The sequence below is a fragment of the Etheostoma cragini genome, chromosome 9 (assembly GCF_013103735.1).
Source record: "Etheostoma cragini isolate CJK2018 chromosome 9, CSU_Ecrag_1.0, whole genome shotgun sequence".
Lineage (NCBI taxonomy): Eukaryota > Metazoa > Chordata > Actinopteri > Perciformes > Percidae > Etheostoma > Etheostoma cragini.
Window position 1 is genome coordinate 2,888,550 of NC_048415.1, and position 22,039 is coordinate 2,910,588.

Consider the following 22,039-nt stretch of genomic DNA (forward strand, 5'->3'; position numbering starts at 1 on the left):
CTGAAATGTGCTCTACAAATAAAGCTGCCTTGCCTTGCCTTGCCTTGCCTTCACTGCTGTAGTGTCCTCTTCCTCTCCATCTCCTCCCCTTCACTGTCCATCCCACATCCTCACCCCTCCACTTCCATGCATACTCCCCTTCATCCTTTTGTGCACCCTGCTCTTAGTGCTGTCCTCCCCCTCCACTTAAACCTTGTGCTTGATTACTTGCTGCCAGCTCTACTACTCTCTCTCTTCCTCCTACTTTCTACCCAGCTGTCAGTGCTGTCCTGTCCTTCCTCCAGCACTCTGTTGCTAACATGTTTTCTTCACTGTTGTCTTCCTTGATCCTCCTCTTCCTGTTCCTGTCCAACTTCACCCCTTCTCTGCCCTCACTTGCTGTCCTTAGTTGAAGTTGTCAATTGTCATTAAATCAGTTAGAAGAAATTGACACAGTTCCTTGTGTGAAGAGACACATATCAAAATATATCCACCTGAACAAGTTATGTAATGGTTTTGTAAATGTTTCAATCACAAATAAAGTTTTGGCTAAACCCTGGAGCTATTTTGAATGATATGAGGTACTTTTGACAACAGACTTTAAATGTATCCAGTAGGTTATGTGTTTTCATACATATTGTTGTTGCTGTTGGTCCTTCATTAGTGGATTTATAGTTTTTATATATTTTTCTTCATTCCAAAGTTAGCAGTGGACATAACCAGGAAACATGGGAATAGACAGAGAGATGTCATGCAGCAAAGGTCAAAATAATAAAGTAAGTTATATCTATATATAGTATATATAGTTAGTATATCTTAACTGCCCAATATAGTAAGGTGGTGATGGCGCAGTGGATATGACACATGCCTTTAGTATGGGAGACATCAACCAATGTGTCCCTGAGCAAGGCACTTAACTCCTGGTTGCTCCAGAGGCGTGCGACCTCTGATATACAGCAACTGTAAGTTGCTTTGGATGAAAGCGTCAGCTAAATGACATGTAATCCAATCTTTTATCCCAATATGCAACCTGTCTGACCTTTTTTCCCGACTAGGCCTTTCTGGTGCATGGATGGCAAAATAAGCTATAACAATATATTACTAAAGTAAAATGATCTGCCTCATTTAAACTCCTGGCATTTTGAATATTATTTTTAAATGGAACTTTATTGGAAACATTGCTTATGTCTCATGCTAATGTGAACTGTAAAGGTACTACTTCACAGTTTGGCGTTATTTTATAGTGAGTGGGCTTTATTAGTTGCAGTCATGTAAGCCACTTTTAAGAAGTTCTTTATTGTTGATTTGATTAAACTGTTCACTTGATGTTGCAGCACTTTGTACAATTGTTCGGAAACTCTGCACATAAAAATATTTCTGAGAACAAAACACATTTCCTCCGTAGATTCAACCCAGTTCTCATCTCGTCCTCTCAAATTCACTTCCAGATTGGATCTTTTCTTTACTCACTCCCATCCTCCATGATCCAAAGTTTCCTTTTCCTCTAATATCCATCTCTTTTTCCTCCTCCCCTTCACTCTCCGTGTTTTCTTCCAGCTTTCCCTTTCTAATCCGATATCTTCCCCTCTTCTTTCCCTTTTCCCTTCTTTGCTATGATAATTAGTTTTTGAGATAAGCTTATTGGCTGTGCATGACGGCTCTTGTGCTGCTTAACATAGCATGACAGCAAGTGTGTGAGGGTGTGTGTGTGTGTGTACAGGCCTGAGTTTGTATGCGTGTGGGGCCCTTCCATTATGTGTGGATGTACAGTTATAGTGTGTGGGTGATCACTGGGCTCATCAACATGTGAAAGAGAGCTTGTCTCTGGAGGGCTGGAAGGCGGATGTGTAGATAACGGTACCTCGGCCTGCCACTCTCAGCTCTGGAGGGGGGGAGAAGAGAGAGCCCAGCGCTGGCTGCTGTAATGGCTGGAACGAGGGTGTGAAAGAGTTCCGATCGTGGACCCTTCCAACTGCTGAATCCCCGTGTCTGTCCTCTCAGACCCCTCTCAGAGCCACGTGTCCCTGGGCTGCAGTGAAGCCATCCTGGCCAGGCACAAGGCAGCGGATAAAAGCCGCTCAGCCCGCCAATGTTGCTGTGTGCTGCCTTCTTTCTTTGGGTTGACTCATCCATGACATCCATCGGCTTCTCCTGCTCGCCAACTTGGGCACAATGCAAGCAGGAGCAGGCACTTCTGTATCTGTGTGTGTGTGTGTGTGTGTGTGTGTATATATACAATACAATCTGTGTGTGCTATCTGACAGCATATGACTGTGTGTTTGGTCAATTTTTTTTAGCACAGCCTTGTGGATACAGTTCCATATTTCTTTCCATGACCTAAAAATACCATTCCTTCCTTGTTGGTTTATCTATCTAAAGGGATAAGGTATGCTCTGCAACACTACTGGGCTGAAACCTTCCTCACACAGGGACGAATGGATCCTGGCTTCCCCTTCCTTTCTATTCCAATCCAGAAACCCTACAATCCTACCCAAAGTCTGTAAAGAAATACAGCTTGGTATGTTTTATTCTTCTTTTTTAAACGGATCCTGGAGTCTCCTTTTCAGACACTTTATTCTTTTGTTTTTTATTTTAGACCCATTTTTAGCACTCCCTGTTTGCACTCTGACATACTGAACCTGGAACCGTTACATCAACTCCACCCACACATCTGCCTACTTGTGTATTTTCTCTATTGCATATAAGCATCTGTGTGTCCTGTTGCGTTAACATCTCTTAAATCAACAGCTGTTTGAAAGTGTAAAGAAAGTAAATAAAATACATAACTTCTGGCCCTCAGAAATATTTCTTGACCTCCGCCCTCTGAAATGTGCATCAGTGTTCAGTGACACTGCAGGAATACCAGAACAACCTTGGATCGAGGTGTAACAACAAAATGAAGATACTTTATACCGGTTTTTCATTCTTTCTATTCAACACAGACTTCGTTTCACCAACCTTCAAGGAGCTTCTCCAGTACAGCAACAACTTTTGATTACAATTCCAAATTCCTGCACAAAATATTCAAGTTTCAGATTCTTCTAAAGTATTTAATTAGAAGTGAACAAGCAGTAAGCACAGATCCCAACATCAGATAAAATAGAGGTGAACCAACAGGATTTTCCCCTGAGTGCAAAGCAGCATTGCTGAACATTTACAAACACTACAGGCCACTTAAAGTGGGATGCTGACTATGTAGCAGGTGCATGTTGATCTTTGTGTGTGTGTACCTGTGAAAGAGGAGTCGTTGCCGTTCTTTTCGCTGTGGCAGTCCTCCTGTCCGTCTGCGCTCTGCTGCGTGTGCTGCAGACTCAGTTTATGACAAACCTCGAACGCCTGGCCCACTGTCCGAACAATACGCATGGCCTGGCTCTGGGTGGGGGGGAGAGAAAGACAAAGAAAGAAATGGAGTTGTAATTTTCAGAACACAACTTGAACAACTATTGTGATTTTTTCTAAGTTTAAACATTGCAGTATTGGGATTGTGTGTGTTTTTCCCCTTAATATTTCTAAGTTTAAGTAGTTTTCTTTTTTATCCTGTGACCCAGTTCTTTTAAACCAACCAGAGCCATCACTTCTAATGTGACAGGGGATTTTTCCATAATATATCGAAGTATAGATGTACTACTAGAATGTTCTTTCGACTAAAGTAGATTTTCATAAGTAACATAACATTTTGTTTCAAACAGACACAATAGGCAGAGAATGAGAGTTTCAAATGATCTGTGTAGGTCACAGAGTCCCACAACGTCACTTGATGATATTACACAATGAAGTCTGTGTTTAATGTTTCTGATTGGATCCTTACTTTGTCCACTGATTGGACTGATTGGATCCTTACTTTGTCCCCCAGTGCAAATAACAGAATGCCTCTGATTATGTATTTCATTCCTGCTCTGAAAAGGCAGGTCAAGGGGAAACAACTTAGATGACTTAGGTTGTCTGACATGTCAGATCAGAGAGGTGTGGAGGCAGAAAAGATGGCATATTGAAGCACTGAACCCTAGCCTCTACACACACTACACACCATAAGATGAATGAGCAGAACAGATGCAGTCATCCAGTCCATCCTAGTCCAGGTTATCAACTCTGGACAAGCCTAAAGTCCAGTATCAGAACATTACCCCAGGCTTGATATCAAATGAGAAATATAATGTATTATGCACATCTGGGTTTCCTGTTACATTAATAACTCAAACTGGATTCTGAGTTGGCGGGCCATGGCTTCACTCCACAGAAGGTTTTGCAGGTCAGAAAAACTCCAAACGTGTTCACTTTCTGTACCGTGGTGGGTGTGGATTCAGTCTTACTGTACTCACAGTGTAATATATTATTATTATTTTATTTTCTATCAAAGTATGCTGCTTCAGCTTCATTTACTGCTGATGTTGTTTCCATAGAGACAAAGCACTTTGTCAGCAAAACAAATTTGTGTCCAGATCTCAAAAGAACTTGTACCGTTTAATATTGACAGCCTTCAGGCTCCGTTCTACTACTGCTGCGTACACGGACAGCTGTGGACCCCTCAGGTGCATAGTCGGTCTGTTTATCCCAGAGGTATCCAAATTCTTTCATATGTAGGGCCAAAATGGATCTGAATTGAAGCCCATCGGCAAAAAATAAATAGTGAAGAATACCATAATTCTTTGTAGATAAAACCTGCGTATGTAATTTAATAGGGAAGTCTAACAGCACTGGGCTTTACATTGCTGTAAAACTCAGATTAAGAACTTTTTAGCCACTACGGTTAGGATTTTGCAGCACTTTCAAATTAAGTAGAGAATAAGAGCACGTCAAATGCCATGGTGGGTAAAAACAATGGGGGCACAGCCCAAAAAGATTTTAGACCTAAACCAAAAGTAGGCATCCTTGGTTTAGCTGCTTCGAGCTGCTTATCAATCTCACTCCTTGTGCCTACACCTAACACAGGAAGAGGATTAGAGTAACTGGTGAAAGATTTATGTGAGTTCTGACTTTATTCTCAGAATTCTGAGATTAAGAATAAAGTCAGAACTCACATAATTTTTTCACCAGTGGCCCTAATCCTTTTCCGTACTTAACCAACAAAGGCAAAACATACTAGCCAGTCAGAGGAAGAGTAGGGTGGGGTATGCCTATAGGAAAACGCACATTTGCAAAGCGGAGTTTCCACACGTGTAGGCCCTACCCTCGGATGATGACATTTACGTCACACAGACCCAGGAAGATATTCACAAACTCACACACGTGGACAGTATAATTTTGGCTTCAGAGCAATTTATGAGTTTATGAGCAAACATAAATACAAAATAAACTAAGTTGATTTAAAAAATACACAAAACAATGTTGCCCTTTCTTTTGCTGTAAGTGGTCAGATAAATATACTGTCCATACTGTCCTTCAACATTATTGAAGGAACTCTTTTATCCTTTACTCTGTCCTCCATTTGCTTTATTCCTCCTCAGACTCACTCAGCTTGCTGTTTTGTTCTCTTCTTCTCCATTACCTCCATCCATTAATCACCCCCCTGTTCTTCCTCCCCTTCTTCTTTCATTCGTTCATGTCTTTTTACCCCATGCTGGTGCTCAGCATGACAGCCAACGCGTGTGTTTTCCTTTGAAGATGATTTTTGGAGGCAGTTAAACGGGATGATAACAGATGCTGGTGTTATTGAACACAGTGAAAACACCTAGGGCTCAGGTTCCCCTGACTCTGATTGGGGAACACACAATCAAACACTATGCTGTGCACAGAGTTGCTTTCTTTCTTCCCCTCGGCCACCTGACTCTTAATCTTAATTAGTCCCTTAAAAAGGTTTGACTGCCAAAAGCCCAAAATGTAACTTTACAGTAACCTCAGAGCAGATAACCTAACATCTGTCATAGAGCTGCAAAGACTAACCCATTAATCCAACAATAAATCTAACAAACTCTCTGAATCCAGATTCTTAAATGGGAGTATTTTGGTTAGGTGGTATGTTTTATTGACTCTGTTATGACATTAAACTGAATACCTTTAATCTGTGGACAAAACAAGACATTTATGGACATCCTCTTGGGCATTGGGAGACACTGATTGGCATCTCTCCCCATTTTGTGACATTTTATAGACCAGACAACTACACAGTTAATGGAGAAAATACGGATTGATCAACAATTAAGATAATTGTGATTTCCAGTCCCATTCTGTCTTATAACAACCTGTTCATCTGCACCCATCACATCCAGATTGATGAAGAAGATGGCACCCTCAGTCTTAATCCCACCTAACATCCAACTAGAACAACACCTGCCACTGAGCACAAACCCAGCAGTGGGCTTTAGTAGAGAGGTCTGGAAGAAGTCAACTTTACACAAAGAATGTCAATCGGGAAATACTGAATTAATACACGCACGGAGGAAGCGGGAACCCTTTAGAAAATAGGTCCGATTTTTTTTTTACATTTTAAAATTGAAGAGAAGTTAGGTGGGAAGTAGTAAAAACAAGAGTGTCTTGTCATCATGCTTTTGTAAAAAACTGCAGCAGGCTGCTTCACCGTAGTCTTTAATCTTTGGTGCAGTAATGGCAAAATACATTGGACGCGCAAGAGCGGCGAAGCCCCATGCCGCAGATTGTTTTTTAATTCCGGCGCCCATGTTATCCAATCTGTCAGTTCATACCAGCTGCGCTCATAAGCGAAGCGGTCGTGCCAGCCCACGTGCTAAGCAATTGTTTTGGTAATCCGATTTGGCAATCAGTTTTGGGATTCAGTTTCGGTGTCTCTTCTTTTTTTTCCTGTAAGCCACGAGCAAATGTGTCAATCTAGTTACAGCAGGTAATCAAACACAGCAAAGCCACAGCGGTGTGTTCCTGGCTTAAGCAGCACCAGAGCGTCCGTGGATGAGAGGACACGACAGAGGTCAGGGACATAACTTTGAAGCATGTAAAGTATAAAGTCAAGTGTGAGACTATATTTATATTACCAGGATCTTAAAAATATATCCTTAAAAAACTCACAGCCAGTGCAGGGATTTAAAGACAGCAGTGATGTGATTAACCAATGAGTTGAACTTAGTTCTTTGTTCCAGTTCCACTCTTTTCGAGGACACTGGACTCTAAAGCATTATAGAAGTTAATGCACATCCTGTTTCCCTGTGAGAAAGAACAGCTTTGACTCTAGCAATGGTCCTGACAGAGTGCTGCTGTGCTTACGTTGGTTACATTCTTTAGGTGACTGAGAACTAAATTAGAGTTAATCATAAGAACATGTCTTGCTCTGTCTTTTGCCGCCACAACACCACCACCTTCACAGACCATTGCATCATATTTTCCTCTGAATGGGAAAGACTACGATGGCGAGGTGTTGATGAAATGAAATACTCCCAGAGGCACTTTCCTGATGGATTACGTTGCAATCTCAAGCGTTACCTGGTGATCATCACAAAGACAAATAAAAGGACTGCCGCTGTGAAACCTTTCTAGAGTTCTAAATCCTACACTGTCAGAAAATAAACTGCTGTGCAGTGTTTCAGTGTCGGAGGAATCTTGAAATTCATGTATCTGTTACTCAAATTGGAATACATCATTATCTCACCAGTGCCTGAAGCAACACCCCCCTCTCACCGCCAACCCAGCTCTTTGTGTTTGTTTGTTTTTTAGTGGGAGGGCTGTTTCTTTTTCAGATTATTTTTTGAAGGCTTTTCCCTTTATTAGTGACAGTGGATGGACATGAAAGGGGGAGGGAGAGGGGGGATGACACGCGGCAAAGGGCCGCAGGTCGGATTTGAACCCGGGCCACTGCAGGACTGGGTGAGCTAGAGGCCGCCCCAGGAGGGCTGTTTCTGGTCTGAACATCTAATTCTCAAGAAGGCTGGGGCAACAAAACAAGCGACTTTGACATGTGGTTCAAATCCCATCTTACACCAAAAACCAACACTGCTATCATTTAACCAAACCGGCATGCTAACCCTAACCACAGTATTCCTTTAACAATAACCAAATGGTTTCATCTGCCGTCTTCTTCACCAAAGAGGAGGTAAATCACAAAACCCTCATTAAGAGTCATGAGTTAAAGATACTAAGAAAGGCCCTGTTTGTTAGCTTTGTATAGGACTTGTTGGCAACTGTAAGTCCTTTATAACTGTGCCTTGTCAGAGTCTAGAGTGTTACCTAGTTATTGTGGAATGGACAGTCCCTTCTAAAACACTAATCATTCTCAGTTTACTCACTTTATATCAGGATGGCTGTCCTGTATCTAGAAATGTTGTACCGAGAGCCAATTCTCCAACGGATCTCTAATTTTGGCAGCTGACAAGACCAGTAAGAGATTTGTCACTCAACCCCAAAAACCTGCATATCCTGATGTAAAGACACGGACTAGTTCCTATGTTGGACATCTGTCACCATCTCTGTCTAGCTCTCTGTCTCTATCACTCTGCCCATCACTTTTCCTCTCTGTCACTTGAACTAAGCAAATGTACCCTCTCTGTCTGTCTTATCTCTCGGTTCACTATACATCAAGCTGCCAGTGAGCTGGATCCCTGCAGCAGAAACGTGGCTCTTAGTGGCTATAGAATAGGGCCCAGTCAAAATGCATTATTTATCCCAGGTTACCCACAAAGGCTCAGTGGTGCAGCAGTCCACTTGAAAGTCTTGGCACAAGCAAAGATAAGGACAAAAGGGAATATAATGCAGTCTAGAAAGAAGCAGGGTAAACAATGAGAGCATGGCATGGGATTTTCTTCTAACTAAAGCCTTGCTTACCTCTTTCTCCTCTGTTGATTAGCTCATTCAATCATTCTCTCTTCTTCTTAACCACATCCCTCAAAAATATACCCATCCATCATCGCTCCACCATCTACTAGACAGACTGCAGAGCTCTTTCTCTAACAGGCACAAGGACCGAAGGAGAAAATCTTTGTTGCCAAAAGACAACACCTCATTTCTGCCCTACTGATAACTATCAGAGCAACCATTTCTGTAGTTTCTGCCTCAACCACTCCACTCTGTTTTGCACCTTTAATAACCTTGCACATGGTGATTTTTTACATATTTATTTCCCACTCTATCTCCCTAAAGCAAAGTGTATGCTATTCTCTATTTATATTTAAGTACAAGTAGTTTAGAATACTCAAAGTGTATTCTAGTCTATTATATTGTGTATTTAATTATTATACAGTATGCTAAGGTTTTTCTTGTTTTCTGTAGTGAGCTGTTTTAATTTCTATAATTTGTGGTGTTTATTTTCTATTAATATATATGTTTCCGTGCAATGCCTGGATTAGCTGCTGACGTAACAAAGGAATACCAATTCCTTCCATCCATCCATCCATCCATCCATCCATGTGCACATGAGGTATGTATAGTGTAGAAAAGATGAGATTACAGCAAGAACTACTTATTTCTTCTGCTTCCTCCCATTAACTGCCTTACTTGGGCTTCTTGATCACCAACTAACTACTCTAATGATTGGGGCATGGCCGGGCCTTTGAGTTTGATTGCCTCAATGAAATTAGTGGGAGAGCTGGGAGGAATCAAACTGAGTGTGTGGGAGCACCACAGACGGACATAATCAGACCAAAAAGTACTAATCAATGACCAGCTTTGGGATAGGATGCTTGAGTGTGAGAGCATGAAGTAATGTGATGAAATGAAGTCATGATGCCTCAGTGACTCTTCAAGATCATTAGCTCACTTTCCTGGCTGTGCACACCATACAGACACACACATTCGTACATTACAACGCCATGCAAGAGGTAAGTTTCAAACCAAAAGGTGTTTTACTACAGACTGAAACCTGTCCATAGGAATAAGATCAAAAACTGTCAAGTATCAAATATAGGTATTACATGGTTGATCTGATTCTTAGACTTCTTTTCTTTAGAATATCTAAACATTGCAAATGTTTTAATTGCAAAAGTTCTTCTATGGCTGCTTTAGCTAAGTTTGGTATATTTTGTTAAAAGAGGTTTAAAAAGAAAAGCCAATACATCATCCATGTAGCAGAACTACATAAGCTCAGTGAACATAGTCAACATAGTCATATGTGTCAGCTGTTACAAGTTAATATCAGGCTGTCAACAGAGAATCAAGTCTGCAGTTAAGTTCTATACTATACATAATCTGTTAAATAATTACCAGTAAAAAGTTACATTTCCATTTATTTATTTGTATTTTCTTTCTCCTTTCCTGGATTCCTTTGAATAGCATTTCGGTGCCAATATCATTTAATTAATTTCCTCTCTTAGGGCCCAAACCATTGTCCGAAGGAGGGTAGTGATGAAGAGCTGGCGGAGGTACACTGACTCATTCAAATAAAAAATACATTTTGGGGATTACTGTTGAAAATGATAAAATAAATCAAGTGGGAACTGAATAAACTTCAGCAAAATTTCAGATTCCTTGCACTTTTTAAAGCCATACAGCAGCGATGCTAAATGAGCCATAGGTGTGAATATGAGTGTAAATGTTGTACTGTATAGCCCCTTTTACAAATTCACTGAAAACCTGAAATTGTTTAGACATTATTTAAACACAGACATGTCCAACGGACTTTACTCTGCCAGCTCCCTACTGCAAAGTTCATTCAGCGACTAGGCGTGATGATGACCTTACTATTGGCTCGCACTAAACCGGAAAAAACACACACCTGAGGGTGAAGAAGAAAGGCCGTTTATATAAAGACAACAACAAAAATGTCTAACTAGAGATGACAAGATTCGGGAACTTCTGCAGGTAAGGGCTGCCGTCTAATTCAAATACAAGAATACAAGAAACAGCAAGAGACTAGGTTGTTTGTGACCAAATTATGAATCGGCTCCGCAGAGTAATCAGCATCATGTCCTGTCTCCTGCACGCTCTACCCTGCACCACCCTTCACCTCAACCAATTATTTCCAGTAACACATCTGAGACGGACAATCTCCTGTTGTGTGCTACATGTGTTAAAAAGTAACTTTGGACAATGTCGGGACCTGATCCTTTGGACCTTGTTTGGAGTTCATATGAGAAAACAGCTTACGTCTATCCGCCCTGTGATTGACTGTTGAGCCGGCCACAGGAGGAGAAGGTGCAGAAAACGATGGTGGATTACTATCAGGGAAAGGGTTCAGGTGTAGCTGCACAGACAACTGAGCTGGCAGCAGGTAACGTTTTTGTCCCTGTTCAGAGGCTGGATAAGGAGGTCGTAAACAGAGCCACAGCAAGAGAAACACTGGGGGTTAAGACGGACAGGGATTGTGTGAGACAGAGCTGGCACTTGTTTTAAAAACTAAACTGTAGCTGTATATGACCAATAAAAAAGGGCCGCTACTGACTTCAGCCTGTGTTTACATCTCAGCACTGACTCATGATCAATGTATCACACTGCGGGTATGGAGTACCTGGGAAGAAGCAATCTGAAGCAAACACACAAACCCACCTACACTGTAGATGCAATGACTTGTTCCATCGTGGAATATTTTTGTCTCTGCAGTAAAAGTATGGCAGCCTTGACACAGAGATATGGATATTCAATAGCAATTGCTTAAAGGCTATTAAATCCAATTATCTTAACCAAGCTGTGTTGAGAGTCCTTTTCATGGGTGTCTGGAAATAGCCATGTCTTTTTTACATTTTATATCAGCACTCCTCAATGTCAATGATAAAACAATTGATCCTTAGTCATCTTCTGGAGCTTCATTCAGCCCAACTATGTTAATACATTGTCTTTGCTGAGATATAAAAAAGGTCCCGTGTCATGAGAGAGAGACATCATGGCTTTCAAACGAGCAAAGTGGCAGTTGGTCAAGGCTACACCCTCATCCTCCACTCCTCCACCTTATAGTATGTGCCAGAAATGACACATAATAAGGAAAGCTCCACGTGAGACTGGCTCAAGTGGCTTTAATTCTGAACCAAGGCTGCATTTTATCAGATACAGTATTAGGGGACCACTAAGGTCTAAATAAAAGCATCCAAAGAGCACCATGTCATGGGACCTTTAAGACTGGGTGCATACTGTCCCTTGTGTATTGTAATAAATCCTCAAATAACTCAAATAATTTGATTACAAAAAATCCTCGAAGCGTGTAACGGTGTATAGCTCACTGTGTTTCCGCACTGAGAACTATTACTAGCGCACTAGGCTGACCCTTCTGTGGACACAAGGCTGACGGCACAGATTACAGTTGAAGGAAGACAGCAAAAATTGTGAGGGGTCTAAGAGAAGAGACAGGTGAGAGAAAACGACAGAAAGTTTGGAAAGTTTTTGGAAAGTGGAAAACCTCCTGAAAATGTGGCCCCTTGAACAGAGGCCTGGACCTCCTATAAGCTCTGAACCGTCACATTTACCCTCGGCTTAGTGAACAGCTCTTTTTCATATCCAGTGTGGAAGTGGGTGAAAAAGATTAACATTAAGGGCCACCAAGAACCTATTTTTTTTTTAAGGGTCATGGAATTTGGCTATAAAACTGTTGCTTTTTCTAAAGGAAACCTGTCTTTTGTAAATATAAAATGACAGGTTTTCTTTATTTTTTAATAAACTGCAATACTAGTTTTTTTCTTACTAGGTATGTCTTATCTGATTACTCGATTAATCAATGGAATAATGGGTACAATACTTGATTACTAAAATGATTTAGAGCTGCAGCCTTACTTAGAACATGATTTTACCACAAAATATGACTTGAAACTGGCTTTATTTCTGCTGCAGCTCACACAGTACTTTCCAATGTAATTACCTAGGAGCAAAGAATGTTTTTTCAGCAAAACCCTTTATAATACATTTCATTATTATTTTGGCATTGCAATCATCCTCAAAGGCAGAAGATTCAACTTGTCATCGCCGCCCAAGGCTGTAACAGCTATAAGTCGATACCGAACAACAGCATACGGTTTGAGAGAGAACTCCACTAACAGCACAACTCTCTCTCCATCTCATCAAGCAGATGAGTCTGTATCCATAACCCACAGATAAATAAAATAGATAAATGACCCAAAACGGATTATTTTTAACCCATTATTGGTTTGGATTGTAATCCTGTTGGTGTTGAGTGCTTAATGGAAATGGAAATCATGCGGCCAATTATTTTAATTATAACAATAACAACATCAGCTGCCAGCTGCAAGGTTTCCATTTAGCAGCGGTAAAGGGATGTGCTGTGCTGTAGTCCATTATCACGTTTAAAAAGCCACAACCAGCTTTTATCCGTTATTTTATTATCTTCATGCATGACTCCCTACATGCTTGGCTTGTTAGGCGTTTCTGCATCATTGGTGATGATATAGGAGAAAGATTAGACAGAAGGTCTAATTATACGGTCACATGATATTTTCTAGAGCTGGACTGGCTTTAATAGCCATAGCACTAAAAGACTGTAAATTTAACCCCAGGGTGGACAGAACCATAAGGAGACTCATGGCATTCTGCCCTCTGGATTTCAATATTTCTAGCTTCCAAATGAGAACTCTGACTGGATAGTGTGTGTGTATGGGTGTGTGTGGGTGTGTGCGTGTGTGGATGGGTGGGTGGGTGTGTGCGTGTGGGTGTGTGTGCGTGTATGAGTGTGTCTACAGGCACACAACCGGCAGCCTCAATGCTAACATGTAACATGTTTACCATGATGGCCACCTTAGTTTAGTGGAGCCTAGGATGATAAGGATGATATGAATGTTACAGACTGTTGGTCATAAACCAAAGTATGAGGCACAAATCCACCAACCTAGTATTGTTACCAGAGGAAAGGTCGGGGGATCACAGACCAACATTGCCATCTCTGAAACTCTGACCCTTCCCTGCCTGTTATTTCTCTCTTAAAATGGCCTCTTTCAATCCAACAAACCATCCTAAAATACAATCATTTCACAGGGTTATACACAAACACAATCACACACACAAGCACGCGCTGACCTCTCTGCCCAGGCAGCATTCAGTATTCTGATGAACACTCCCCAGTCTCGGCTCCATCACTCTCTATTCAATTCTACATAATAAAGGCCAGGTCATTCATTAGCTTCCTTTAAACAGTCAATCAGAGGAAGAAGGGGGAAGAGTGAGAGAGTATGAGTTAGAATGGGAAGAGAGAGATAGCCTGTCTCAGTGTCTCAGCAGTGATAGGACACTAAAGCCTTTTTATGCAACGGTGATCTAAAGTGCAGCCAAACTTTCACTGCTGGTAGTTAAGAGGGAAATATAGTCTGCTTAATCTTCTACCTCACCTTCCACGCACAGCATTCCACACGTCAAAACTCACACACACAAAACCACAGCCCGCTACGATGACATTTGTGAAGGATGTTTATGCCCGCTCTTTTTTGATTATGCCAAGAGATTCAATTTCTTTTTGTCTTGTTTAATCTTCTACATCTTCTCACACTTGGATTTTTTATTTGACATACTTTACAGTTCAAAAGTTTGGAATGGTCTGCAACCAAAGCTTGACTGGGTAGGAAGATGTCTCAAATCGGTCTACAGTATATGCCTAAAAGGTCTACAATGCGTTAAGGTAACGAAATCTCCTCTTTACTAATGTTATTTTGTTTTATACATGAAGAACAAAATGGTGTACAATGGTTCACCCAGACCGATAACTGAAAGGGCAGAAAGAGACAAAGAAAAGAAGAAATCAGCGGTCATTGGTGAAAAAAACAGAAAGCTTAGCATCAAAATGTGGGCAAATGGGAACCGGCTCCTGTCTCAGTGCCAAGTGTGCAGCAACGCTGTCTACAACAAGCTGGAATTAACAGGCAACGTGTCACTTCAGCAAAGCAATTCTTCAAAGTTCACCATAGAAACAGAAGGCAAGTCTAGGGTTAGCACCGTTAATATCAGGACGGACAAATCAGTTTAAACCTCCTCAATCTAACCATAGAGTAGAAGAACAGGTTCCCAGAGTATTTAGAGCTTGTAAATGTTTAGAAATACTATCCAGACATTATTAAATGTGATGTAACTGTAAAACATAACGGTGTTCACCAAAATATTGCCGAAACACACACACACACAGACACACACACACAAAAAGTGTGACAAAATGGAAAGTGATGCATATCAAGATTCTCTGGGGCAACTAGCCCTGGGGCCATTAAGCCGGGAACCTGTCTGTGTGTGTGTGTGTGTGTGTGTGTGTAAGAGGTAATGAGGCACTCTGTGCTTCACCCGGCTTACCCCGTAACTTAGCCAGGAAGTCCTGGAATATTTTTGGAAGCTCCAGTGGAAACTGGGAGCACATTATCTAACTAACTTTGTTCTTTTACTTTTTCTTCTCAGCTCAGCCCTGCAGCAACGAGTCCACCCCAGATGGGTATGTAACCTGTCCCCCACACCTTAAACACTGACAAGCCTATGGTGCCAGGAGGAATTATTGCTGCTGGAAACCCGGGTGTCTCTTTATTGGAGGTTGTCAGGAAGTGGCTCGGGCAGTGACTTGATTTATGAGGAGGAACTGCCTCAAACAATACAAAAAACTATCAGCCTGTGAAACTTCATTTGAGGAGTTGGTCATAGCTACTCCCTTCACTAATGCAATATGAAATAATGAAGAAAAAAAACACAAATGTTAACTTTCTTCACACAAATCCATTGCTTTATTCCCTCATCTTCTGTGCATCAGTCAATTAGGCAAACCTAATTTAGTTAAGAAAGCTCTAATAAATCTAGTGAGTCTTTTTATTTCCTATAATATGTAGTATAACCTTTGTTAGGTCGACGAATACCGGTAACTAACAGTGTGATGGACTTATTCAATAACCGTCTTGATCACAAGAGCAGTGTGAAAAGACTTTTTTCTAATATGTTCAAAATTAGTTTTAAATTCAAAATTAATTATACAACGTACAATACAATGTGAGACTGACAACTAACTACTACTGTAAATATAAAACATGTACTTCTGGACACATTAAAAAAATAAATGAATAAAATAAAACCTTTATACATAAAACTTAATTTCTGGGCCCAGGCCTTACCGCAGCAGCCTAGGGTTTGATTCCGATCTGCAGCCATTTGCTGGATGTCATTCCCCGTTCCTCTCCCATTTCCTGTCTTAAACTTCCCTTTCAAAATAAAGGCCCAAAGTGCCCCAGAAACATTTATTTCAACACTTTAACGTTAGCCCTCTCCCCTTCTCTCTTTGGAGCGTGCGTGAGGCAGACATGATGCGGAGTACACTGCGGTAATCCGGCTCGTTATTTGATCAGAACCACCCGAGTCTCTTGGCCTGACGATATTGGCGTTGGCGCTTACAGACAGAAATCTCTCGTTGTCTCTGCAGTTAAAGATTTACGTTAGTGTCTTTGTGCAATTTTCTTCTTTGCTCCTGAATTTAGAATATCCGTTGACAGCCCTACTTTGGACTGGAGTGCATATGTAAAAAGACCACGGTCTGATACTGAGTGTTGGTAACTGAGCTACCGCATTCAGGCAGGTTGGCGTTAAATGCCTTGCTCATGGACACCTCAATAATGTCAAGGTGAACTTGAACTCGACTTGAGTGAGCTCTTTGTCTCCATTCAGGCTCTGCTTCTAGTTAACATTTCAGAGGTATTTAATGGCTTCCAAGGTTTAAAGCTTTAAAACTGGATGTTTTTTCTTACCTTCTTCTTGGACTTGAAGACATTGCAGCGAAAGACATTACTCTGTCCGTCTCTGGCGATGTAGCTGAAAATCTTCAGATCCTGGGAGTCATGAGACACATAGAATATCCTGAAAGATAGAATAAAATAGGTCAGAAAAAGAATCGGAGCCTGCCAGCGTTTCGAAATGTATCTTAAGATGCAAAATAGGCACCCAGCTTATTTCTCTGAGGTTTCAATGTGACAAAAAATAAACATTGTTTTAAGTTTGTTATAATCCAAACACATGAGACCAAATTTGAGCTCTCAGGCTCAAAATGGGGAAAATAAAGTTGTGATTGGATCAGGGGGGGAAGTGCTTGTTAGACAAAATTAACTGGTAAGTAAGTACACACCGTCTAAATACAAGGAGTGGATATTGTTAGAAATCTTTAAACATTCTGGACATTGTTGCAGACGTCTAGTAGACTTAAAAAAAGGAAAACAAAATCTGTGTGACATTATATTCCTGATGCGAATCAGTTGAAAACATGTCATCTCAGAATATACATTAAGATCAATAAGACATTCCTGGCCCTGTATATAGCCTCATCTTTCTCTTCTGTTCTTGCTATCCTCACCTTCTGAGTGTTTGCGTGAAGTGTGTGTTATATGTCATTTAGCTGACACTTTTATCCAAAGCGACAAGGAATTCCTGTGTACATTGGGTGATGTATCGCAGTGGTATTTGACCCCAGGTTGATCATTATGATCATTGTGTTTTTGTGTTGTATTCTTGTTTTTTCTCATTCTCATGCTGTATCGGATGCTGGTAACTTTAATTTCCTTGCGGGAGTCATCCCAAAGGGATTAATAAAGCTAAATCCAAGTCTAAGTCTAAGTCTAAGGTCTCCCGCACCGAAGGCATGTGTCATATCCACTGCAACATCACCATCCACCACTTACAATGGTGATGTTACAATTCTAACACATGCTTGAATAGTGCACGGCTTACTGCATTCTTAACATTCAAGATGAGGTAATGATCACAATACTCAACACGTATTTCAACACTGTATAATCAAGTTATAATTATAAAACTGCACTTTCTGACTACATCACAGTGTGACTTTGCCATGAAAGAAAATCTTCATCAGAGCACTACTAAGTAGAGCTGTCAATCTTCCATTGAAATTCCAATTCCATTCCAATACCATTTGAATTTCATTTTGTTTTTTTATATTCAAATTATATACAAATATTTAATGCTCAAATGCAGCCTGTTATTAATATGTACTACACTACTCATGCTTATGCGTCATCAATGCCACTATCAGAATGTGTTGTTGTTGCACGTTCTGTCCACTAGACGGACTACCAACATCAGCCTGGCCTTGAAGGGGACCTAGGTCATGGCGCATTGCATTTCTGGCACGCCACTTTGTTTACATTTATTTTCCACCACAAGCACACAGCGACATACACAAATCAACAGTGAACTCTGTAATGAAACATTTTCCAACAAGTGTATTGAAGCAGTTGTGTTGTAAAGGCTAACGGTGCTCGGTAAGCACTACAAGATCATGTTAGAAAGCACAGCCAAAACGCTGTTCCTACTATTTTAGTGATTAATAAGCAAGCTGCTTCTTACAGATTGTCATGTTACTGAAAATACAGCTAATAGAAGGTAATATATGAAGACGAAGCTAACTCTGATAGCTGTAGGGCAGCTAACATTAACTTTAGCTGACTCCATGACACTACCAGCTAAGCTAATGTTACTATAATACACAGTTAGGAAACAAGCGAGAACTAATGAATGATACCATGAGCATTTTGGCTTGCTGGATGTCCATTTTAAAGTAAAATGTTAAAACCATGTCCCATCCTTCTTTCAAATTGTAACTACCCACAGTATCAACGTTACTCGGTACGTAACGTTAGCTCCGTGATGTTAAGATGTCATGATGTCTCACTCAGCTAACTCATTGTTCATCAGACATGACATGCCAAAAAGATTTCATTTTCACATACTGATACGCCAAGGCAAGAAGAGAAACGTTATACATAACATATAAAAAAAATATATACATACATATATATATATATATTTTTAAATCAATAGTTTTTTTCTGCATTTGAATAGTATTGTGCGAATAGTATATGAGGGTGGAATTCCGCATAGGTTGGTTGGGGTGGTGGATGGATCAAACACAGGACTATCACCCAGGAGAGAGGGCTTCATGTCCCTCGTGTGTCCTTAACCGTCCACTTACTGCTACGTGTGAGGGAAGCCGCTTTCTTCTTTAACCGGCCCGTTAATCCTGCGAGTCAGGGAACCGTAAGCCCACCCACGACCTTTCCCTAAACCCAACCGTCCCATTCCTGCGAGTCACGAAACCGTAAGCCCCAAAAAAAGCAGGAAACGCAGCACAGACGCGCCCAGTGGAAAATCTGGGTAACAAATGCCATGTATTTACGGAGTATAATGATGTAAATGCAGTAGTGAGTAAGCCTCAAGCTATCAAGCTGCTCAGAACAGAAGATGATGTGGATCCTGTTGCAACATTACAGCCTACAGACTACTTGCTGGAAAATACTCAGAAATTAGGCGACATTATGCACATGGGATTACAGTGAGGTGCAGTTTAATGAGTGTAGCGGAAACATTCCTGTAAGTGTCTTATTTCAACACACACAGAGGACTTACAGGGTCTCTATTATTATCAAACCGTGTCATCTGCTGGAAGAAAGCTGGCCGCTCCCATCCGACTGCACTCTGCAGAAACCTTTAAGTTGCCTTCTCTTTCAACTCTCCCCTCCCAACCCTGAATCACTGTGATAAAAACCAATGTCCCGACAGATTTCTTTCTTTGAAATCTAAAGTAGGGGGAAAAGTCTTATGTTGTGCCAATTGATGCCTACAGAGAACTGAATCTTATTCAAAACATGTAGGGAATGATAAAATAAAAAAATGAAAAACAGGAGATGATGCCAGGCGTGTGAACCTCAGCCAAGAGTGAGTAAAAGTGAGCTTAGCTGACAAATCCCCAAGCAGCGTGGAGATGGCGTTACAGATCAATCTCTATCACCCCTCTCTAACAGGAACTGCTGCCAAACATCCAAGTGAAGATGCGTCAGATAGATCAGATCTCAGAATTAGAGAAGCATGCTCGACATGAACGCCGCCGCCAATGGTTAAGGGCTAAATAAATCAGACTACAAATACTGCCAACAGCAAAACTTCTCATTTTGTATATCACTGAGTGAGTCAACAGAACAGTGATGTATAAGTGGTAGATCTATGACTATAGAAACAAGAGTTGAACAAAAGCCAGCTGAAATTGAGATGCAACCGTTTCATCTGCTGGCAGAAGTTAAGCATTCACGGTGCATTCCATTTACCTCGCAACTTGGAAGCCTCAGCTGGGAATGACGTCACACCCAAGTTGCTCTATATCCACGACGTTACGCTCCCGGGATCTCTCTCATTCTGCCTTTAAACAAAACAAGTTCCTTCCTGTGGCTATTTTGCACAGCACCGTCGCTCCGCTCGGCACTTAGCACCGCCCAAGACAATTGTGATTTGTTTAAAGAAATGCAGATGAACCACAACACATTTTTCTCTCATCCCTGAATGCTATGTAGACAAGCCAGACCCTCCTCGGCAGCGCTGTGGAGGAAGGTCTGGCAATGTGAGACTACACCAGCGTTGTTTGCATTCCATTTAACAAGTCAGATTTTCACTGTGGGGTTCGCTCTAACCAGGTTTTTTTGTACGTACAAACTGCGTAAGAACATGTCCACGGATACAAGTTGTGCAGGACTGTGTGTACAACTTATTCAGTGAGACACAAATAATGCTTGGAGCAGCCATGTTGGATTTTGAGCTTGGAGTACTGTGAGGCTGTCCGAGTTCCCAACTCGGAAATCCCAATTCAAGGGAAGTGTTTTCGACATTGACCTCAGAAAATCCAACTTCCGAGTACAAATGGAACGCACAACCTTACACAGCACGTAAACTGACATAGTGTAAATAAACAGCATAGTCGTCATAAAAGGAAAGATGGATCATTAATACATTTCTGCTGAACAAAGTTTATATATACACACTCTGTGCAGGTGATCAATATTAATCCATTTTAATTTGAGATAATCTAGATAATCAGTGACATTTGGAGGACAAACCCCAAAAAAATGACATAAGTTTTAAATTAAAATCTGGCGTCTGTTGGAAACATCAACTCTAAATGATCTGGCATCAACGCCTCAGGCGTGAAATGTGTCTCTCTCTTGACTCATCACTCTGCAGGAACTTTTAATAGTCAAGAAAAAAAAATTCTCCACCAGCAGTGCACTCCATGGACGACAGACCATGTCCAACACCTGTAAAGGTATTAATGCCCTCAAGTTACCTAATCATGGTATCACATGATGTAGATATAAAAGGAAAACACATGAAAACAGTGAGATTTTCTGCTTTAAGAGGCATGACAAGTGCCTCCAGTCTTGGCAGTGAAGTTAAATCATGGGAACATTGTCAACAACCAATGGGTGAGCTCCTTACAGCACAAAACAGGAAGCAGCAAATGGCTAAGCCAGTGTTGTTTATGGTTGTCATGGCGCCGGGCTAAGCTAAACGCTAAAGAGGGCGAGCTGACAATTTACAACCCTTTTGAAGCGCGTCATCCAACGGGAGTTTTACTGGCAGAAAAACGAGGACCTGCGGGCACGGCCGCCATTCTTCTGCGTACACGGCACGACAGAAAATCTGCAAACTTTCCTCCAAGTTACTAGCTAACGCTAGCGGTAGCATGCTAGCTTGGGTTAAATTTTCCAAAACAAATCTAGTTGTAGTCTTGCAATTTGTGGCCCTGCAAGAGCCCTAGTCTTTATAAATAATGAGAGTTTAACTTTAGGAGGTGAGATGGTGTCAGTCTTTAGTCTGTTAAGAGTCTTCTATTGTATGGTAGACATAAAGATAAAATGCAGCTAATACTGACATTTATTAACTTCTTACTCACACACTCACTCACTCGCAGCTTATAAGGCCTTGTTAACTGGCCGAGGGCAAGGGGCTGTTATGTGATCTTTGAGTTACGAAGTAGGCTTGTTTTATCCTTTGATAAATCGCTGCCTGTAAATACAAATGTTATAAATCAAAGGCTAAGAGGCAATGCAACACACACACACACACACACACACACACACACACACACACACACACACACACACACACACACACACACAGTTACAGGGAATCAATACAATAACACACCTGTGCCAGATTGGGCTGTATTGTTGGTGTGTGTGTGTGTGTGTGTGTGTGTGTGTGTGTGTGTGTGTGTGTGTGCCTATTTTAGCATGAGCATCATGTTCGGAAATATAAGCCAAATGTATCTGCATTAATATAATCTCCCAGAATTTAACATCCTGTCCTGGATATCAACAAAAGCTCTGGTATCAGCTTCAGTAGCAGGAAACATGCATGGGTGTGTCACCCTGAAAACCTTGACTCCACGGATCGATGTCTGAAACAACCTTCAGCTTCCTCTTTCTGCCTTCCACCGATT

The 22,039-nt window shown here is 41.2% G+C and overlaps 1 protein-coding gene across 3 annotated transcripts in view; it reads right to left on the bottom strand.

Annotated features, from left to right (window-relative positions):
- LOC117950393 (carboxyl-terminal PDZ ligand of neuronal nitric oxide synthase protein-like) overlaps positions 1 to 22,039 on the bottom strand; it is a 168,071-nt gene that overhangs the window by 53,918 nt on the left and 92,114 nt on the right. For all 3 annotated transcript variants that reach the window (XM_034881421.1, XM_034881420.1, XM_034881422.1), the window contains 2 exons: positions 16,509 to 16,617; positions 3,210 to 3,351 (listed from right to left, as the gene is read on the bottom strand). In XM_034881421.1, coding sequence (XP_034737312.1) covers positions 3,210 to 3,351; positions 16,509 to 16,617 — 251 coding nt within the window. The remainder of the gene's footprint in view (positions 1 to 3,209; positions 3,352 to 16,508; positions 16,618 to 22,039) is intronic.